At 31.1% G+C, this 22,771-nt stretch overlaps 1 protein-coding gene across 1 annotated transcript; it reads left to right on the top strand.

Annotated features, from left to right (window-relative positions):
- Positions 1-12,600: 12,600 nt before the first annotated feature.
- Positions 12,601-18,974, top strand: LOC105136376 (katanin p60 ATPase-containing subunit A1-like). Its single transcript, XM_011041684.1, has 7 exons — positions 12,601-13,096; positions 13,190-13,667; positions 15,302-15,496; positions 15,720-15,964; positions 16,321-16,479; positions 16,627-16,714; positions 18,461-18,974. The coding sequence occupies exons 1-7, from the start codon at positions 12,954-12,956 to the stop codon at positions 18,740-18,742; spliced, it is 1,590 nt and encodes a 529-aa protein (XP_011039986.1). The 5' UTR covers positions 12,601-12,953; the 3' UTR covers positions 18,743-18,974.
- The last annotated feature ends 3,797 nt before the right edge of the window (positions 18,975-22,771 follow it).

Below are 22,771 nucleotides of genomic sequence, written 5' to 3'. Positions count from 1 at the left end.
TACCACAATTTAAAGGTATCTTATATTATTAGATATATTATTATAAAATATGCTTTGGTTAAGGAGTTATTGATACTTCAAGTGCAAAATGATGATATAAAACCATGATAAAAATGCACTTTTAAGTACTAATCACAAAACTTTGCAATCTCTTCCTAAATGCTCATAGCAGCCACAATTGCTGCAAATTAAATGTAAACACTCATACTTTTTTTATTCCAATTATCTTGGATCCATAGTTTTCATACTACAGGTCGATCAACATCAATTTCAATGCAAATATGAGCTAAATGCCCTTGTTCAACATTCAGCATATGCATGTTAACCTTAATAAGTTATCTATTGTTGAAGCCATGGTCATAAAGAAGCTCTCGCCATAAAACATTAGATTAAGGCTTGGAATCCATGCATTGCTTTATTGATTTTTATTGTGGAAGATACGAACTTTGGTGACCAATTACGCACTACAAGGTAATGGTCAAAAAGCATCCAAGGCCCTCTATTAATTACTTTTGTTGTATCATTTGCAAGATCAAATTTGATCATGAAAAAACCATTGCCAATGTCTATAATCTCAAAACCTCTGTTCAATTTCCAAACCCTTTTGAATCTCATTCTTAACTGATAGTAACCAATGTTCTTACCAAGAAGTTTAATGATTAGAGAGTCATACCAAAGATAGTATAATTCTTGAAAGACTGAATTATCAATATAGACCTTTGGTAATAAACAATTCTCATTATCATGCTCAATGTTGTTACCTATTTTTTGGTTCGTACATAAGAAATAAGAAAATACAACATATATATATCTATATATATATGTGTGTGTGTGTGTGTGTGTGTGTCTACAAAATAGTTAGAAATTGGTTGAGGAGGTTCAAAAATACAAGAATTGAAATTTAACAGTATTTTTGACTGATCAAAGTCTTGGTGACAAAGAAAATTTAAGTTGAGAAAGAAAAGTCCAAAATCAGAATTTTATGGACTCAATTAAATTTTATCAAGGGTTTAATTGAGTTTATGGATGGTTTGATTGAAAGAAAAATTGATTTTTAAATCAATTTAGGCTTTTATTAGAAGAAATTAAAGTTCTAGGGTCAAACTATAATTTTAAGGAGTTTATTTGGTCAAATCAAGGGTTCAATTGCATAATTATTGAAGTTTAATGGTCAATTAGAAACTTGATTGAAAAAATCTGAAACCAAGGACCAAACCAGAAAAGACATATAAATAGAGGGGTGAAATTGACCAAGTCAAGGGCTAAATTAAAAACATTGGCAATTTATTGATCAATTAATGGTCAAATCACATGAATCAAAAATCAAAGATTGTCTTATAAATGACGTTAAAATTAAGGGATCCAATTACAATTTACCTGAGGTTTAATTATAAAATTACAAAAACTTCAATGACCAAATCAAAAATATTCATTTGAATTTTGAAACGACATCATTTCTTTAAGCACTATTCATTGTCTTCTTCTATAGTTTTTTTTTCAGCAGTAAAAGAGACACATTTTGCATCAAAAGCATCAAAATGCTCCAATTATGGGGCATGTTTTATGACTGTTATCCCTCTACTTCTAGATTACAAGACGATAACCATTACCACTGTAAGGCTTTCTCTAGCCTATAAAGGCTAGGGAAAGACAATGAACAAGAGAAGGGATGAAATAGAGAGAGGAGAGTGTAAGAGAGGGAGAGTATAAGGAAACAAAGGATAAGAAAAGAAAAATAATGGGGGAAGGAGATAACACAAGGGAGGCAGAAAGAAAAAGAAGAAAAATAGAGAGAGGAACGAGAGAGAAAAAAGGTGAAAATAGTTAGAATAAAAGGAAATAGAGGGAGACGGAAGAGAACTGGGTAACATAGGGAGACGATAATAAAGGAACAAAGGAATAGAAGCAAGAGAAACCCAACAACAATTAACATCCATCGTTGTTGTCCCTTGACCTGTAAAACTAGAGACAAGGAAATAAAAAAAGAAACAGAAATAGAAGCAAGTGAAGAAACATAGAGAGAAAGTCTAAAAGAACAAAAGGAACGCAAGAAACTAAGACCAGAATTGTCATCACCTTCAATTTTCTAGAAACCAGCCTGCTGAAACACAAGCAGAAGAGAGGAGGAGGAGGAGGAAAGTACAAATAAACCAAAGTAGCGCCCTCCGCGTATGATGTCTAGTTTTCCTCTTCGCCGCCACCAATAGCCCTGTTAGCACAAAAAACACCTCCTTGAAGCCATTGAAACTGAGTCAAAAACACTGCTAACAAAAAAAAAAGAACAGAGGAAGAAGATAGCATAGCGAAGTAGAGGAGAGAAGAAGGAGAACCAACGTCTGCCATTATAGTCGGCTGCCATGACACCAACACCACCGTGAGCCACCAGCACCGTGAACAACAAAGCCTCCATTCCAGGTAATTCTCTTCCCCTTGTCATTGTTTCTCATTTCCTCTCCTTGCATGTAGAACATACACTATGCACGTTTCTACTAGTAAGGAAATATAATTATCTGGTTACTAGATGAGCACTGTAACCAGATAATTATATCTGGGCTGGTTACTATGCAAACTAGTTTAGACTATATCATCACCCCAATATATGTGGTTGGGCTGAGTCCAGCCCAATATGAGATTGTGTGCATTTTTATTAGGCTGATCTTGACCCAGTTTCTTTTTAGGTTGAGTGTGGTCCATTTTAAAAAAATTCTAACAAAAAAATTTTCAAAAAATTATGTGATTTTCACATGTATTTTTCTACTAAATTTTGCTTAGTATTGGTTTGTATTTTTATACCATAAAAATACAAATCTGGTATTAAAATACCCAGTTTTCATCAAAATATTAAAAAAATAAAAAAATAAAAGACATGTTTTTATTTTCATACATAAGGCCAATTATCTTAAAGAAAAAAATCATATCATATTTTCATGCAACAAAAATTCAAAAATATGTATTAGCATGCATTAGCATGCATTTTGACTTTAATAATCAATTTATTAATGTCACAAGAACTAGGTTATGACCTTACATGCAAGATGTATTCTCGATAAAAAAAAAAATATTTTCTTTTGTTGATGTTAGAACAGTTAGGTTTTGTCCGATAAGATAAGGATCTCCTTACCGAAAAGGACTTTTCTTAAATCATTAGACTGACCAACAATTAAAAACCACAACAAGACTTTATATTTTTTTTTAAACAATAAAACAATATAGCTTACCTTAGATGTCACAAGAACTAGGTTATGACCTTACATGCAAGATGTATTCTCGATAAAAAAAAAAATATTTTCTTTTGTTGATGTTAGAACAGTTAGGTTTTGTCCGATAAGATAAGGATCTCCTTACCGAAAAGGACTTTTCTTAAATCATTAGACTGACCAACAATTAAAAACCACAACAAGACTTTATATTTTTTTTTAAACAATAAAACAATATAGCTTACCTTAGATAAGATATATTTGAGGTGCTAATACATTTTCTTTATGTAACCAGTCTTTATACCTGATCTTTGAGACCAATTAGGATTTCTAGTGTCTAAAATAATAGATGGTGACTCTTATTTTATTTTTTTACTAATAAAAAATAAAAATTTCTTGTTTTTTTATATTTATTAAATAAATAGATAGATAATATATTTTAAAAATAAATATTTTCGCCACAACACCTTACTACACTTAATGCAAACAAGATTGTTGCCAATCAGATTTACCTTTTCTCTCATAAACGGAGGATTTTCAATACTTGGCACCTTATCTCATAAGGAGACTCTCCCTTGTCCCGAACAAAATTCAAATCCATTCGCTATATCAAGTGGTTTCGTGGGAATCGATCCCACCTCAGCCAAAGTATTTGTAAACCTTACGTTCATTCTCTCTTCAATTAACTGGTACTACACACTATACAAAAATGATAAAATGAGAGTATATGGTCTCAATTTTTCGAAGTTGTAGCTAGCTCTCGTACTAATTTCGATGACTTGAATCGGTGATTCATGAATTTCTAGGTACCTTATACTTTTTCCAAATAATTTTGCACCAAAAAGCATGATCATCAAACCTAATTCTCTGTAACCACTTAAATATTCAGGTCTCATCCATGTCAACAATGCTACAAATACCTATGCTCCCTCGTTTTTTTATCTGATATTTAGCTTTTATTTTGAAGTAAGATAAATATTATTTTTCAAAATATTTATTGCTAAAAAATATATCAAACGTTAACTTACATATATATATATATATATATATATATATATATATATTGTCCATGTCTACGCAAAACAAGTCTCATACTTGTTACCAGCAACTTTCAGCATGTGGAGAAAGGATTGAAAATGTTGAGGAAGCAGCAGTGACGGAGTTAGAATTTTTAAAATAAAAGGATAAATTATAAATATTTAATATCATATATTATATAGATATATGTTATATATAGAGAAATCAATTTAAAATGCATGTACTAACTCATGTCAAGCAAAATTAATTTAAGAATATTTTTAAAATAAGAAAAACTTACATTATAATTATTTTTTTCGAGTTTTTATATTTTAAAATTATTTAATAATAACTTCATTATTAATTTCATTAAAGATATTCTTTCTCAATATATACAATGAAACTTTCATTCTTCTATTTCTAAATCTTATAGTCCTCTAAATCTTATAGGGACTAGTGAAATTATTGGTAACAATTTTTTGTTAATTTGGTATTTTACACAAGTTGATTAAATATAAATATTAATATATTTTTTTGAATTTTTTATTGTATCCCTAATTTTTTTTGTTGTTCAATACTTTATTTTTAATCACTAGTACATTGATCACCATCACTTTTCATATGAAATTCATAACAAAATATATATTAATTCTTCAAAACTCATTTCAGTTCATATTTATATGCATATAATATATACATACACATATTAATTTAATAAATCTATAAATTATCATATTATTAAGGAATAAAACTAAAATTAAATAATGAAAAAAATAAAAAAATAAAAGAAACTCATTTAAAATATTAAGTATAAAACATAAAAGGTTACTTAACTAATTAATAATTTAGAACTGTAAGAATAATAATTAAAAAAAAACTTATTAAATTATTATATTAAAATTTTAATATAAAAATATAAAAAAAATATTAAGGGGCAATTGCCCCTTTAATGTCCATTATGGCTCCGCCATTAGAAAGCAGGCAACAACTCCTTCATATATACTTTCTTTTTCCTTCCAAAACTTAAAATTTAAACAACCCTTCCAAATTTTATATAATCATAAGCACTTCTTTGATTTCTTCCCCTCCATCCAACCCAAACCCTTTTCCCCAAAACTTCAACACTTTCCTTCTCCAAAACTTCCTTCTATGTTAGGACTCCATTGGTCTTAACCTAGTTGTTAGACTAGAAGTGACGGAAATACAAGTAACAAAAATGTTTTTGTTTGTGGAGATAAAGACATAATTGGGTTTTTGTCTTTATTTTAGAAACATTTGTAAAGATATAACCAAGTTAAAAAAATAATTCCACAAATATCTCTTTAAATATTTTATAATTTCAATCTTTATCCTTACATTTCAATATTGACCATTAGTTTTAATTATCCTTGTTTCCACCATTAGAAAACTAGAAAATATAAAGCAAAAATCATAAGAAATAAATGTTAGATCTTAACAAAACTGATAAAGAGATGGAGATTGAATGATGGTAAAAAAAATATGTTTTTATGATAAAATTATTATTTTGTATTTTTAGTTATATTAGATTTTAACTTTGTGTTCCTGCAAGCATTTTATTTGATATATGATAGGTTTAATTATTTATCTTATTATTAAATATATGTGGGGAAATGATTTAATGACTAGGAAATTATAATTTAATTATATTATCTTCTTAGAAATGAATTATCCTTTTTATGATGATTACTAATATTTTTTAAAATGATTTATTAATACTATAAAAATACAAATTACTAATAAATCCCTAAAGGCATATGAATATTAAAAAAAATGATACAAATATAAAAATACCCTACCAAGACAGCCTTAAATTTTTCAAAGTCAAAGAATAAACATGAAATTTCATAGTACATAAAATATGCAAAGACAAAAAACCCCGTCTTTCGGAGACTAATATTTTTTAGACTCCAAGGGTACAAACATTATTAAATTGTACAAATCAATACCAAAGGCTAATTTATTTAGTTCGCAATGGCAACATCGTATCTTTACTGTACATACAACACAGTGATTACTTTGTTCCCGATCAACTTTTAAATGACATTTGAATCCCATGAAGAATACGACTTTACCATGCTGCAAAGGCAAAGAGTAAGTGCAATAAAGGGCAAAACGATTAATACATTGTCCCAATTGATGGTGTTTTTACTCACAAAGCACAATAAATAATTGATCTCATTTAGGTGTTTTTTTTTTTTAATTATATAGATGGAGGTATTGAGAATAGGGAGCACTGCACATTCTTCTTCAAGAATAAGGACTTGTTTGGTGCAGATTTTAAGGGATTTTATGTTGTTTAGAAATTTGTTTGACAATGCATCTAGGAAATCTTTTTGTCTATTTACTTTAGGACAGGAACAGGTTTCCTTTTAAAACTTGTTTTCTGCATTTTCTTTCTTGATTGACCTCTAATGGAAGATTGAAGAAAATGATACTTTCAAGAATTTCCTTTGGCCACTCTTGGAATTTTGAAAATTAAACTCTAGGAAAAAAAATAAAAATCCAATCCCATACTATGAAGTGAAATCATGACTATTAGAATGCCACTATGTCAAGATTCTCAAATACATATAGCATTAACTGAAAGTCAAACTCAAAGCCTTTTGATGCATTACGTGCTCTGTATTTTTCATCTTCTTGGCATAGATTGGCAATTAATTGATTTGTTTCATGCGGTAGAGGGGGTAGTTTATTGGCAACCACTCGGACAGGCGTTGAATAAGGTTAAAGAACTGGTATGGGAGCCTTCAATTAGCCGTTATGGAGCTGATGAAGGTATTCCTGAACTCAGGGAGGCATTAATGCAGAAGGTATGTGATTCAGAACATTCAGCATGTTTCCAACTGGATCATTTATGCTATGGTTCTGGTCATTGACATATGAAAGGCAGGCAGAGGTCATTTGATTCTCTGCTCACTGCTGCATTTGAATTGTTTGATGCTTAAGTTGTGATTATTTGAGATGTAATTGTTTCTGTCGTTTGGTCACTGTTATCTGTTAATACCCTCTCTATTATTTTAGTAACTTTACCACCTTTACTTCTTAGTGGAGCTGTTCACTTAGTTGGAAATTAGAATTCCTGGAGCCTTAACAATCTTACCGAAAGCTACATGCCCTTGGTATTGAAGATTTGTTAACACATTGTCTAATACCTTCTTTCTCTTTGTTTTGCAGTTGTGAAAGGAAAATAAGAAGGTGAACTCTTCAGTTATGGTTACTGCAGGGGCAAATCAGGTGTTTCCGGGATTCTTAAACATATGTTACTCATTCCCAGAAGCATTTAGGTTTAGGAGAAGAGTAAAAAGTCAAGAATTATGTCTGTAAAACTTTATTTTCCAGTATATTATTTCGTTGAGTTGTAGAAATAGTTGTTCTTTCTGTTCTATAACCAGCTGTCTCAATCCACATATGTTCTAGAATATGAATTATTGTTATGTTCTCAATTACAGGCATTCGTAAATCTTATTCTAACGTTATGTGATGCTGGGGATTCGTAAATCTTTCTGTAACTAAGAAGCAATGTTGATTGCCTTGGAGCTGGGCTTCAGGGAAGTCTGACTTTTTTGCAACCATGGGTACTAACCCCGTTTGGTAGTGTGGTGCACCACAGTACCAAACACACTATAATTGATGTCTGCTCTTGAAGTCAATACCAGCTAAATGTGTAATGCCTGCAGGTAGCATATCCATCAGGAGTGGAAGGTTTCCAAACTCAACTCAAGACAACATACCAATCTGTTCTTCAATACTGTCACAGCACCTAGCCCTCTATTCTTTAGAAATTGGGACCTGAGTGGGTGGCCAAGCAAGTGAAAGACCTCGTCAAGAACAGAGATATAATTCTAGAAGCACTTTCCCCGTTGGGCGAAGGAGCTGTGAGAGGCAGAACAGTATGTGGATGATGATAAGGTTGTTCGCTGGCTTGCTACGAGGCACGTGGTGGTTGTGATTCCGGGAGGTGCATGTGCATGTCCAGGTCATCTTAGGACCTCTTTCGGAGGCCTGACAGAGAATAATTGTAATGCTGCTGCAGAGAGACTGAGGAGAGGATCGGAAGATTTGGTAAGCAAAGGGATTGTGGAGTGACACTAATCATTTTTACAGTGAATAACTTCAAGATTGAAAGCCAGACAGGCCGGTTTGGCATGACCGGCGCCGTCGCGTGCTGATGAATTAAATTATCTGATGCTTTTACGTTGATAGTCAAGTTGTTGTCAAATGAAGGTACTTCAAAATTAGCAGAGACACATCGATCATTGATATCAAAAGAAACCGATGCAAAGTGAGTGGTTCTGATGAAAATAGTTCAAATGGCAGCAGTGAAAGACAATACATACTATACTATAATGAGGACAACGTAAATATCCTCTGCCTGTTCTTTCCATGCGTGCTAAGCTTAGTATACAGCTTCAAATGAAAGAAGAAGAAGAAAAAGGGAAGAAAGAGACTTCGAATTATGGCAAAAACCAGAAAGTAATGTTCCATGCCATGATGATATCTAGTTTCTAACAGAAATGGTGAAAGAAGAAAGCATGCAATGATGAGCCCCCGCATTTGCGGTTAAAAACAAAGAAAAAGTTGAAAGTGAGACGTTTGAAGCAACGGTTGGTCATTCTTTCTTCTTGCTTTTCAGTTTAAATCCTCGAGGCGAGGAAGAAAAGGGGTATAAAGGGGAGGAGTGGTGGCGGTGGGTGAAACGAAAACGTAAGATTTGGAATTTTGAAAAATGTTAGATATGTAGATGATGGGTTGGATCTAACAATAAATAATGAGCCCCACGTAAACCCTAACGGCCAGGAATCCCTTCCTTACAGCATCAAAACGTTGGATTGCGAACAGTATGATCATAATTTACTGTAAAATAATTATTTTACCTTTCATAAGCTAAAGGATTGAACACACACTCGGGATAAAGTAGTGTGTTCATATTTTATTTTATAATATAATTATGCCAATACCCTTGGATAAAAACTAAACTAATTTCTTATGGGTATTTTGAAATCTTCATATTTTTTACAGTTTAATTACTTAATAGCTCTTGAATCCACATTTTCCCCCCCTAATGTTAAGGGATATTTTTGGTTTTTTGGCCTTAATTTTTCTTTATTTTTTTTTGCATTTCTTTATTTTTTTTTGCAATTATTGTGTGAGGTTAAGAGTATTCAGGTATTTTGATTAAAAAAAGAAGTAAAAGGTGTTAATACTAGGGTTATTAGGATTAATTATATTTTTTATTGTGCATGAATTAAAATGATATTATTTTAATATAAAAATAATTGAAAAAAAAATCAACGGGTTTTGACATGATTTATCCCCTAGTGAAAAAAAAATTAACGGGTTTTGACATGATTTATCCCCTAGCTAATCATTTTATTTTTTTATCTAAAAAGTAAATATGATATTATTTTTATATAAAAAGGTAATGAAGCAAAAATGCAATTATTATCCTTTTTGTTTTTATTGGTTTTTCTTTATTTTGATTTTTTTTGAGATTTTTTTTTCCAGCTTCATCCCTTTACATTTGATTTGATTTTGTTTTTATATCATATAAGATACTCATTCACTTGATTTTTTTTATCCCTTCCCTATTTTTTTTCTTTCAAATTTATCCCTCAACATTTTTTTCTAGATTTTATCCTTATTTTTTAATTGCGTTTTTTTATCATTTTCTTTTTTGTTTCTTTCAATTTTGTTCCTCAATATTTTATTTCATTTATTTTTTTTACCTAATTTTGGTTGTTATTCTTTTAATTATTATTTTTTTATCCTTTATCCTTTTTTCTTTTAATTTTCAATTTGGTCCCTTGTTATTTTCTTTCATTAGTATCAAATATCATCCTCATTATTTTGATTAATATTTTGACTTTATTTTTTTTGTTAAGAATTTTGTTTAAGATTCGTTTTCAGTTTTTTGTATGGTCATTTTAGTTTAATAACTAAAATTGTTGGTTTTAAAGATTAGTCTGATTTAACTTTAGTTTTTTTTTAATTTTATCTTTTGACATTGAGCTATTAGGCTGTGAGCTTTCTAATTTTTTCTCTTTCCTTTTTTTAGGCGCTGGTTAGTCAAGTTAACCCTGATTTCCTTAAATTATTACCATTTGAATATCTTTTTTTTTAAGTTAAAAAAAATTAACCTGCCTCGTGGTATAATGCAGGCAACAAAATTTAGTATATGCTAGATAGGTAGCCTACGTTGTACCGCTAATAGAGTTAAATTTTTCTAATATAAAAAAAGGATATTCAGGATTTGATAACCCGATCCAACCTTAATTAATTTAATTAATCCTCTATTCACGATATGAGACCAAGATAAAGAAATTAAACTAAAAAAAATTAGAAAAAATTGCCGAAGTTAAATTAAGAAACCATAAAAAAAAGTCGAGTTAATGTAGGATATTTTGATTAACATGTGACCCGGGATGACCCCAAAGAAAGAAAAGAAAAAAAAAATCACAAAGTTTGAGACTTAATAACCTAATGTAAAATGATGAAATTGAAAAAAGATTTAAAAACACAAAAAACTGAGTTAACTCTACTAACTCGTGACCAATGATATGAGATCATATTAAAAACATAAAATTAAAAAAAAACCTAAAAAAAGGACCAAAGCTAAATTAAAAAAATACAAAAAAAAAACTGAGTTAACCCAAGTTAACTTAACTATCTTGCGACTTCTGATAGACCTATAGAAAGAAAAGCAGAAAATTCACAAAATTCAAGGTCCAATAATCAAACGTCAAAAAATAAAAAAAAATAATTTTAGAAAAAAATGTTAGAAAAAAAAACCAAAGTCAATCTAAATTACGTCGACTAACCAACAACATATGATACTAGACTGTGATAAAAAAAAGTTAAAAAAATCTAGAAAAAAAAAATCAAAGTTAAATCAATAAAAAATATATATATAAAAAAAATTAGAGTTAACTCAAGTTAACTTAAATAACTCGTGACTCGAGATAAGCTTATTGAAAGTAAAAAAAAAAAAAACGAAACTAAAGGTCCAATAATCTAATGTTAAATGATAAAATTAAAAAAAAAATCCAATTTAACATGAGTTAACTTAACTAACTCACAATCTGGGATATGAGGATCAGATTTGTTATAAAAATAACAAAGAAAAATTCTTAATCATCAAAAAATAAAAAAATAAAAAATAAAATAAATAGTAATCAAATAATAAGGATCAAATTTGGTATGAAAATTAAATGAAAGAAAATAATCAAGGATTAAAATAAAAAAATAAAAAAATAAGAAAGTGAAAAAAAATAGCAATAAAATGAATGAGAATCAAAATTGAATACAAAAAATAAATGAGATAAAATATTAAGGGATAAAATTAAAAAAACATAAATGAAGAAAGAAAGGGATAAAAAAATATCAATAAAAAAAATGAGGACAAAAATTGAATACAAAAATTAAATCAAATAAAATGTTGAGGGAAAAAATTTAAAAATATAAATAAATCAAGAAAGGAATTATAATCAAAAGCATGTGGGCTAAATTGAATACAATAATTAAATGAAATAAAATGCTTAAGAATAAAATTGAAAAAAAAAATTTCAACAATCATTAAAAACAAAATAAATAACAATAAAAATAATAAGAACCACATTAAAAATATAAATACAAAGAAAACTTTTATATTTTTTCTAGGAAATTTTCTAGGAAATGGGAGAGAAATGAGGGACTAGAAAAAAAAATCTGAAAGAGAAATGAGGGACTAGAAAAAAAAATCCACCAAACCAGTGGTCGAATGTTGGTACACACCACCTAAAAACCATGCCAGTGGTCGAATGTTGGTACACACCACCTAATAAAAAGATCTTGGTGAGTTGTTCTCAGTGCTACTATAAAAGGTGGTGTTTTAGTGTACTCCTTATTTGTTGCCCAAAAAGCTAGGCTCCTCCTACCTGTATATATTAATAAATTTTTATTTTTTTATTTTTTGTTACATGTACTAAAAAGCCAAATTAAGCTTTACTTAACTTGAAAATAAATAAAAAAACCCTAGATAACAATGGCATGATTTTGTCTTGCAGGGTAATTTAAATATTCAAATGTGTTATTTAAATTGAAAATTAAAAAATATCCCTGCACAACAGTTATTTAAATTTTTCTTTTTAAATATATTTGAGTGAAAAAATAAAATACTAATTTACTTCTATTCAATTTTATAATAATAAATATATATATATAATAGAAAAACTATATTGCCCCCGAACTAAGTTATTTGAATTTGTCAATAAAAGGGAAATTTATTAATTCACTGTGCAAGTCCGTGAGGGTGTCCGTAGTGAAACATGACATCATAACCATTGCATGCTTGCCTTCAATACAAAAGAGAGAGAGGCCCGGACTTTACTGTGCCATTTTATTTGTAATAGACCAACCTACACTTAATTTATAAGAAACGTCACCGTTTCTTGTATCCATAACAATAGAAAAAAATCTTTTAGCAGTTCTCATATCCCTGGATCCTCCTCCTCCTCCTCCTCCGCCGTAAACCACACACGACACAAAGTTATTACATCACCAGGGCTAGAAAGACTCAACACACCAAAAACACACAGTAGAACTACAAGAAGAAGAGGGAAGCAAGCAAGCAAGGCCAATCCTGTAATTTTCATTGAGATCAACCCCCCAAACTAGCCGGAGCCTGGAGTCGAGAGGTAATGAAAGGCTAGAAATTAGGGATTCTATTGTGAGAAAGCAAACATGGTGGGGAGTGGGAGTTCACCAGCAACGGCGGCGCTAAGTGGCTTACAAGATCACTTGAAATTGGCAAGAGAATATGCTGTTGAAGGCCTCTATGACACTTCCATTATCTTCTTCGATGGTGCCATTGCTCAGATCAACAAGTATCTAAACCCACATTCACATGCTCTATCTCTTTCTGCTTCTGCTTATAAATAGTTGTTTGGATCGAAATTAATAATGTTTATTTTTCTCAGGCATCTAACGACGCTTGACGACCCTTTAATTCGTACAAAATGGATGAATCTGAAGAAATCCCTTTCCGAGGAGACTGAAATTGTAAAACAATTGGATGCTGAGAGAAGGGCTTTTAAGGAAGCTCCTGCTGCCAGGCGCGTTGCTTCTCCCCCCATTCATGCTAAATCTTCCTTTGTTTTCCAGCCATTAGATGAGTACCCTACTTCCTCTGCTGCTCCCATCGATGATCCTGATGTTTGGAGGCCGCCCAGTCGGGACACTACCAGCAGGAGACCCACTAGAGCTTCTCAAGTAGGTTTAAGGAAGTCGCCACAAGATGGGGCCTGGGCTCGTGGTGCTTCCACTAGGACGGGTACCACTGGACGTGGTGCCAAGACCGCTGCTTCAAGTAGGGTGAATTCGGGAGTCAGAGCGTCGACAACTGGAAAGAAAGGCACTGGCACGGGCACTGGAAAATCTGGAAGAGGAGACTCAGCTGTAAGTTGTCTCCTGTCCATGGTGCTACACGTATTTGCAGCATTCTTCACTATTTATTCTAAAAAAGTGAAATAGTTTTTGCCTTTGCTGGCACATATATATATATATATATATATATATATATATATATATATTGGATTGGAATTTCTATGGTGCTAATATACTCGATGCAAATGAGAAATATTGGCAAGCAGTAAACAATACCTGTGGTAGAATAGAATTGGCTGAATTCTTTTGTTTTCCTTTTGTTTTGCTTCTGTTTGGATAGTCTTTAGATCTTTCTCCTAAGTAAGATTTTGAATTTAGTAATGAATCTTGGATTTTTCTGAGGGGAGTGGAAGAGATTTTTGTGGGTTTTGGAAGGCAGAAAGATCATGACATATTATAGCGATGTGCTGTCAGTGCTATCATTCGGTGCATTTGGATGGAGAGGAATGAGAGGATTTTTAATTACCATGGCTTGTTAAAGAAGCTGTTGCGCGATAGGATATGCTTCTTGGCTTCTCTTCATTGTAGTGTCATGATTTTGAAGGCACTTCTTTAGCAGATATACAAATGGATTGGAGTGCTTTATTATTTTGAACTAGATTACTGTTTCTTTTTGTTATTTGGGAGGTTGTCTTATTCTGTTTTTGTAAATTATTGTCTTCCATCACTGTAATAAATTTTATTTTATTTATCTAAAATGAAAACGAAAAAGAAAAGTACATGTGGCTGTATTCTGTTTAGTTTTATCCTAACAGGAGTTTGTCTTTCAAATGTTTCTCAGATATTAGCATTGCAGATGTCCTCAAATTCTCCCTTTTCAACGTTATATTTTGTCAAACAAGTTTAGTTTTGATTTCAATGTATTTACCCTTGTTAGAATGATTAGGTGATAGAGGAGGGAAGAAAAACCATATTTGCTTGGGGATGGAAATGTAACAAGAAAGCGGGGTTAATAGACCTGTTTTCCACTCAAACCTCTCCTTTTCAACCTTCTCAATTGAGTTCCAGTGGGTGAAATGTAAATTTGAATGAAAACAGTCTCATGATCCTGTTTTTTGATATAATTATCGCCTTTTTTTTCTCCCAGGACCCAGGAGTCAAAGGATATTCTTTTAGTTCTTCTGTACTTGTTATGTGTATTCAGTTCTTATTAGTCATGTCATGTGCATATCCATATTAGGTTGTTTGCTGGATATTGATAAGAAAGGAGGGGGTTGTCATGTTTTTTTGTAGGATTTAGATAGTTGGAATAATCATGGCAACATTGTTCAGATGGTAAATGAAGACCTGTTTGATGACATCACAAACGTAATGCATGTGGTTATGGAGAACAACATAGTAATGTTGGAATTATGAAGAAAGTTATAGGCCCAATATTTGCTAATTTGTAGAGTATTCCTATTTTATATAATCAGATGGATTGCACCAACACCTTTTCATGGGGTTCTTTTCTTTTTCACTTTTCAATTTTTTAAAACTATTTGTGGAATGTTTAGTCTATATTACTCTTGTCATTTGGTGTCACACATAGTGATTTAACATAAGATTCCTATTAGTAAATATGATGTGAATTATACTTTATTATATTTGTTTCATGTCTAGATTTGTGTTCATCATGTGAACTTATTTGCAAGTGCAATTGCTAGAATGGTGATGCTGAAGATGGAAAGAGGAGGCCACAATATGAGGGACCAGATCCTGACTTGGCTGAGATGCTTGAAAGGGATGTCTTGGAAACTACTCCTGGTGTAAGATGGGATGATGTTGCAGGACTCAGTGAAGCAAAAAGACTTCTGGAGGAAGCTGTTGTCCTTCCTTTGTGGATGCCTGAATATTTCCCGGTATTCTTACATGGTTGAAGCTGAATTATAATTGCAGTTTGCTTTCTCATCATGTGGTGTTTCTAGGTTCTTTATGTTATAAATTCTGCACATCATGTTTTTTTTGGAATTGAGATGATATCTTACCATATGCTGAAATATGTTTCTATCAACATAGATCCTTGGTCTAGCTAATGTTACAGTCCTTTTCATTTCTTGTCTTAATTATATTTTTTGTGGGCAGGGAATCAGGAGACCTTGGAAAGGCGTTCTTATGTTTGGCCCTCCTGGTACTGGGAAGACGCTACTTGCTAAAGCTGTTGCTACTGAGTGTGGTACAACATTCTTCAATGTTTCATCTGCAACATTAGCTTCAAAATGGCGTGGGGAGAGTGAACGAATGGTTCGATGCTTATTTGATCTAGCACGAGCTTATGCACCAAGTACAATTTTCATTGATGAGATTGATTCTCTATGCAATGCTAGGGGGTGAGTTTATCATCCATTCTCATGAAGGTCAAAGTTTCAGTACACTATGATTGCATGCTATATCCCTAAATCTTTTATCATATTAGGCATTTTAATCTGCATTAAAATTTGATGTGCTCTGTATATGTCGCAAGTATGGGAAGTTGATGTATAAATTCTAATTTGAATTGTTAATACACCTATAGTCTCTCTCTCTCCCACACACGCCCACGTGCACCCACACACACAGATCTCTTCCTGCTCATGAATTCAGATTCTTGAAGTTGTTTGCTCTGCTGTGTATGAACTGATTGTTGAACTCATTTTTTTTCCATCATTAAGATTGAATCTGTTTTTGTATGACTTCAATTCTTCAGGGCTTCAGGGGAACATGAATCATCTCGAAGGGTCAAGTCTGAACTTCTGGTTCAGGTAGATGGTGTAAACAATAGTTCCACTGGTGAAGATGGCAGTCGGAAAATAGTGATGGTTTTGGCTGCTACTAACTTTCCTTGGGACATAGATGAAGCACTGAGGTTTGTTCATTGTCTTCTTGTAAATATTTTTGAGATTTTCTTGCATTTTGGAATTCTAAGATCTATCCTAAATGGCAATCTGTCCAAGATGTTATACAGCATCCTCATTACTCTGGTTTTCTCTTACGTGATGTAAATGCAATGCAGGAGGAGGTTGGAAAAGCGTATATATATTCCACTTCCAAATTTTGAGAGTCGTAAGGAGCTTATTAGGATCAATTTGAAAACTGTTGAGGTAAATTGATTGTGCCAATTGATATTGTATTTTGCAGTGTTATTAGATTGAGGTTGTTATCCACTTCAATTCATGGTATTAATACGGAGCCTGGATCAAGGTAAATCATTCTTTGTGCTGTTATTGTTAGGCTGCACTTCACTTTGTCACCTGGTGCTATTGATCTATGGTACCTTTAGCCCTTTCCTTTGTTTTGTTCCCCTTTCCTTTTAAGAATAATGACAATTGTGTAAATAATTCTTTCGAACAACATTACTTTTTGCGAGAGTAGGCAAATATCTCTCTAAAAGTAGGAATAAACGATAACATGGAATTTGCTCATTTCATTTTATGTAGTAAACAACTGTATGATTGTTTGAAGGAAATTCCTTTACTTGATAATAAACCATGTAATTGAGCATTTAATCAAAATCTATATGATGGTTTGATGGAAATTCCTTCACTTAATAATAAACTATGTAATTGAGTGAACGTTGAGGTTAAACTGCCATGCTAAGTGGCATTAGGTGGCAAATGGAAACTGGAAGTGGACAATAGCTGAGTAGGGTTCTGCATGATTCCAATTTGAATTATTCATAAGTGACAGTTTTTAGTTTCTAGTTTGGTTTTTTTTTTTTTTTTGAATGAAGGAGCAAAAGAGAATATAAGAAAAATCCGAATCATGAATGAAGGAGTAAAAGAGAATATAAGAAAAATCCGAATCATACAAATAGTTAGCCTGATTCACTTGTCTATGGTACCAAATCCAGTCAATTGTTGTGGATAACAAAGAGTTGAATGAACGGGCTGCATTATCTGTCATTTGTAAATTTTGTGAGGCTGATGTTTGGTAACCTCGAGTAGCCAGGCATTGGGATGTTTGGAATGAGAGCACTGTGCCAGAGGGTGCAGATTGATTGGCCATTGTAGATCTATTGCAAGAACTTCAGATCAATGTCTGTAGGCTACTCATTTGGATGCTCTTGACTTTGAGTCATAACTCATAACACATATGGTACCTAAACATGGATTTAACTTTGGGTCATAACTCATAACACATATGTTACCTAATCATGGATTTAGCATTTAAAACATAGAGCTACACATTCAATAGAGCATATTTGATATATCTTCATAATTTCATGCAACAGCATTGATACTAAGAAGCCATTGTGATGATTTTCAATAATTCCTCGGTTATAAAATGGCTTAATATATCATTTTTTGATCATATGATCTGCACTCTTATACTTGTTTGGTTGCATGAGAAACTCATTCTGTCTGTGTGACCTACTGTCATTTCATTCAAAATATATGTTCAAGTCCGTTTGGAAATGTGGTTGAAACCGCATTCCCTCAAATTTCAATACTTTTTTGGTTTTTTGTTATTATTTTTTTTTAATGTTTTCAATTTTAATATGCTGATCTCAAAAATGATTTTAAAAAAATTTTTTTTTAATGTTTTCAATTTTAATGTGCTGATCTCAAAAATGATTTTAAAAAAATAAAAACATCATTTTAATGCATTTTTAAGTGAAAAGTACTTTGAACCACAACCATTACCATAATCCCAAACAGACCTTGATTTATGTAGAGCTCAAGTTGGTTCTTGGGTTTGTTTCTATTCCCATATTTCTCTGTGCAGTGTTGTTACCAAGGTTCCCTGTAAATGACAATCTCAACCATGCTAGTCCATTTGATGCCTTCAATGTGAAGCGTGGAGCAACCATAAAAGAGTACACATCGATTAACATTGTTATTGTACAGGTGTCCACTGATGTCAATATTGATGAGGTTGCTCGCAGGACAGATGGATACAGTGGAGATGATCTAACTAATGTTTGCAGAGATGCTTCTTTAAACGGGATGAGGCGAAAGATAGCGGGCAAGACACGGGATGAAATTAAGAACATGCCTAAGGATGAGATTTCAAATGATCCTGTTGCAATGTGTGATTTTGAAGAAGCCTTGCGGAAGGTTCAGCGCAGTGTTTCCCAATCAGATATCGAGAAGCATGAGAAGTGGTTCTCGGAATTTGGATCAGCCTGAGGGAGATGAGACCCATCTTGAGATGAAGACTCCTGCTGATTGGTATTTTCTTTACACTTGTTTCACTGGGAATGATATTTGTATTTTGGCATTGATTTGATTGAGTGTAACCCATTTGTTGGTGAGGGCTAATATTATTGTGTTATTACTGTAACCTGCTGTAATGTAATGGAATTGCTTTTGACAACCTTTTGCCCATTTGGCTGGATAAATACAGTGCTGATTTAACCAATTACACTGGAATAGAATAATCTATGGCATAACTAGTAGTGATTGACAAATGCCCCTTGCTGCAGGCTGTATAGAATTTTCCCCTGAGCTAATTGTTACGATGTGTTTGGGAGAGCAAAAAATGTCGGGGAAGAAAAGGAAAGGAAAGAAAATTTTGGGGAATGTGATTTTTTATTGTTCGGAAGGTGAGGGAGATATTAAAATGGAGAGGAAATTGGGGAGAAAATTTTGTTGTTGGTCCACAACACCCTCTCCGAGAGCGGACATAAATGACCAGACCGGTAGGAAAGGAAATCAACGGTGTTCTTTAATTCCCCCCCCCCGAGGTTCAAGTCTGCTAAATGAACTTGCTAGGCCGAGTAATTTTGATTTGGTTTGGTTCTGAATTAAAATAAATAATTAAATTAAAATTAATTTTTTTAAATTTTTTGACTGAACTGAAAATTAATTTAAATTAATGAATTTCAGTTTAATTTAATTTTTTTTTCTTTTCAAACTGGTCGGTTTAATTTGCTAGTTTGAAAATCTAGGAAATGATGTAATTTTTATACAAGCCAAAATAGGGGTTTGCTTTTAGCAATTTAATCCTTATCAAGAATTTGAAGATCAACCATGGCATAAGTTTTTGCATATAGAAGACTGCCTTGTTTTTTTTTTTTTTTTTTTGCTGTCGCATCACCTCTTCTTGTTATGCTTGGAGTATTTCATTTAATAGCAACTAACCGCATTAATTTTTGGGAATACAAGCTTGTTTTTTTTCTCATGAAAACTTTAATAGCAATTGAGAAAAATTCTCTATTCATGAGTCATAACTCGTTTAGGTTGAAAATTTAGTGTGTTCAAGTTTAACAAAAAAAAATAAAATCTAGGAGTCTACAAGGTTTATTGAATAGATGTTTATGTATGTGCTATGTGGAGGGAGGGTTTGCTGGTTAATGTCTAGAGGAGAGATGCCTAGAGCAAAGGTGAAAAATGATAACTGATTTTGTTTTTAGAAAATAATATTTTAAGATTTAGGGTTAGAAAAAATATTATATTTATAAATAAATAAATAAATAATTTTTTTTATTGGATCAAGTGTGATAATTATACTCACCCTTGAAATAGCATAAACGTTTAAAAATTGTTTTCCTTTAGATACTATGTTTTTTTTTTAAAAGATTATTATCTTTAATGGTCGTAATTTAATATATTTTTTTCTATGTTTTCAACGCAAACCGTGTTAAAGAAAAAAGTAATTTTGTATCTTATATTCTTCAATTTAAATAATTTACATGGTATTATTTGAAACTTTTATTTGGAATAGAAGATTTGATAAGTTTAGGGATTAAAAAAACTTTTTTTTTCTTTTTGCTAGGGTAACTTCAATAGGAAATTGATATGTAATTAAAACTCCAAGGAGGACATTGACACAATTGAACAAATATTTATTTACTCTAATCTCGCCACCTCTCCATATACCCTTTGAGAAAGAATATTTATTTTGAAAACTATTAAAAATTGCATTGGAAAACTTTGGAGAACTTCGAAAATGAGTACTTAGTATAAACTTGAAAAACTAGTTTCTGGTTTTTTAGATGGAGAAGTATTGCATTTGAATACGAATTTCCAGTTTTTTTTTTGAAATATTACTCTATTTCTTAATAATTCTCATTCTATTACTCTATTTCTTAATATTACAGAGCAGCAAATTTAACTTCATGGCCCATTTTGGCGTGTCATTGAATTTGGATTAATTGTTTGCATAAGTTCTTGTTTATATCGTAAAGTGTGCTTAAGAATCATCTACATGTGTGTGGAGCTATCTAATTTGTTCATCCAAAACACTCCTCTTCCTCCTAATCTCAATTTGATGTATGGACATGAGAGATCTTATGGCAATATTCTAATGATTGATTTCTTGCTCCAATGGCAAGGAGTTCCAAGCAAAAGGTACAAAAATCCTTGTGAAGGCTGAAGCAGAACAATATTCTTAATTTTTTTTTTTTAGCTTTATAATTAGCACAATTTGTCTCTGCTGTGTGGTTAAAATTGACGTCCAAAGACAACAATTCCCTTCTTTGCATCGCTTGTCTCGCCCGACGGGGACTTAAATTGCTCCTCCCTGCCACCATTCTGCAACACTTGTTGTCCCGAGTGCATCAGAATGAGGAAGAGGACAACTACTACAACAATGAACTTCGGGCTGTTAAAATGCAAGAGTACCACACTAGTTAAATTTGTATTCTGTGCAGGAAGTAACGAGGTTGTAACCATATTTTTTTATTTTTTATGTTTTTAGATTAATAGAATATACTGGTTTTAAAAATAATTTTTTTAAAATAAAAATAATTTTAATATATTTTTAAATAAAAAATACTTTAAACCATAACTACTATTATAATTCTAAAAATAATATTTTTTTTGAATTCATGATTAGTTATTATTACAAGTTTTTTTTTTAAAATAATCATAAGATAAGGATTAAGAATAAGAAAAACAACTAATTGAACCAAGTTTTTTACTGCTTCTGATATTGTTGATTCAATATTTGATCCTTTAATATTCTTTGTTTATAGTTTTTAGTGTTTCATTATGAATGTTTTTTGTTTTTTAGTTTAATTTTTTATATTATGTTTAATTAAGAATTGACTTAATAGATTAATTTTAGTTCTTTTATATTAAGTTTATTCAAGAATGGACTTGATAATTTGATTTTATTAACTAAATTTTAGGTTAACGCTTGATTTTATGAAAAATAGCTCGGTTTTTGTTTTATAAATAATTAAAAATAAAAAAAGCTAAAATTAAAGTTGAAGAAAAAAGTTCAGCATTACTCTTTAATAGAGGATAATTCAGGCATAAAAATTAGAAAAAAAAAGAAAAAAAAGAAAATTTAATTAAAGAGCATAACTAACATAAAAACTACTATTAAAGATTTCAGGAAGTCACACATAGCTCCCTAATGTGTTAGCTTCCCTCAAATACTAGTACCATGTATTATATTTTTTTTCTATCATTTTCTTTCAAATTTGTTCTTGAATTTTTTATAGCTCTTCAATTTAATTTGAAATTTCATCTCATTCAAACCCAATAAAAACCTAACCATGAAGAGAAAGGAAGAGTGAAAAAAAAAAAAACAAATTGTCTAGTCTAGTTAGCTTAATATAAATGATCATGAATTATGAATTTTATAGATTAATTTGGATTGATGATGGTAAAAAATCAAGTTGATTGATTTCAAGATTGATTTATCAAAAATTCTTTATGTCAAGTCTTTTTTTAATTAAAATAAAATATTTTTTAAATTTTCTTGTAAAAATATTCAAACATCATTTTATAATTTTTTTTAATCAAATCATGTTTCAATTAGGTGAATTTAGTTTTTCATGAGTTTATATTTATTATTTTAAAAATTAATGATTATGATAATGTTAGTGACAACTCAAATTTATATATATGCACAGGATGAGCACAGAGAACAAAAATAATATATGAGAAGTTAAGTGGGATTTGAGAATGCTGTTGAAATTGTATTTTTTTTTATTTTTTATTTAAATTTAATTTTTTTTATGTTTTTATATCATTTAAAATATTTTTTTTAAATAAATAAAATAATTTTTAAATATATTTATAAATAAAAAATATTTTAAATTACATTTATTATCATATCTCTTAACACTCAGTTGAGAAACTAAACAACAAATTGGAAAGAGCGGAAAAACAGAGTCAAATTCTGAACAGGACAATAGTATAGGCAGGTAGGTGTCCCTGGAGGTGAGTCTATCAATGTTTTTATTGGAAAACCTACTCTCATAA

Source organism: Populus euphratica, unplaced genomic scaffold, assembly GCF_000495115.2.
Source record: "Populus euphratica unplaced genomic scaffold, PopEup_1.0 scaffold174.1, whole genome shotgun sequence".
NCBI lineage: Eukaryota > Viridiplantae > Streptophyta > Magnoliopsida > Malpighiales > Salicaceae > Populus > Populus euphratica.
Note: the sequence above shows the minus strand (reverse complement) of the source record. Positions and strands in the feature narration are given on the sequence as shown.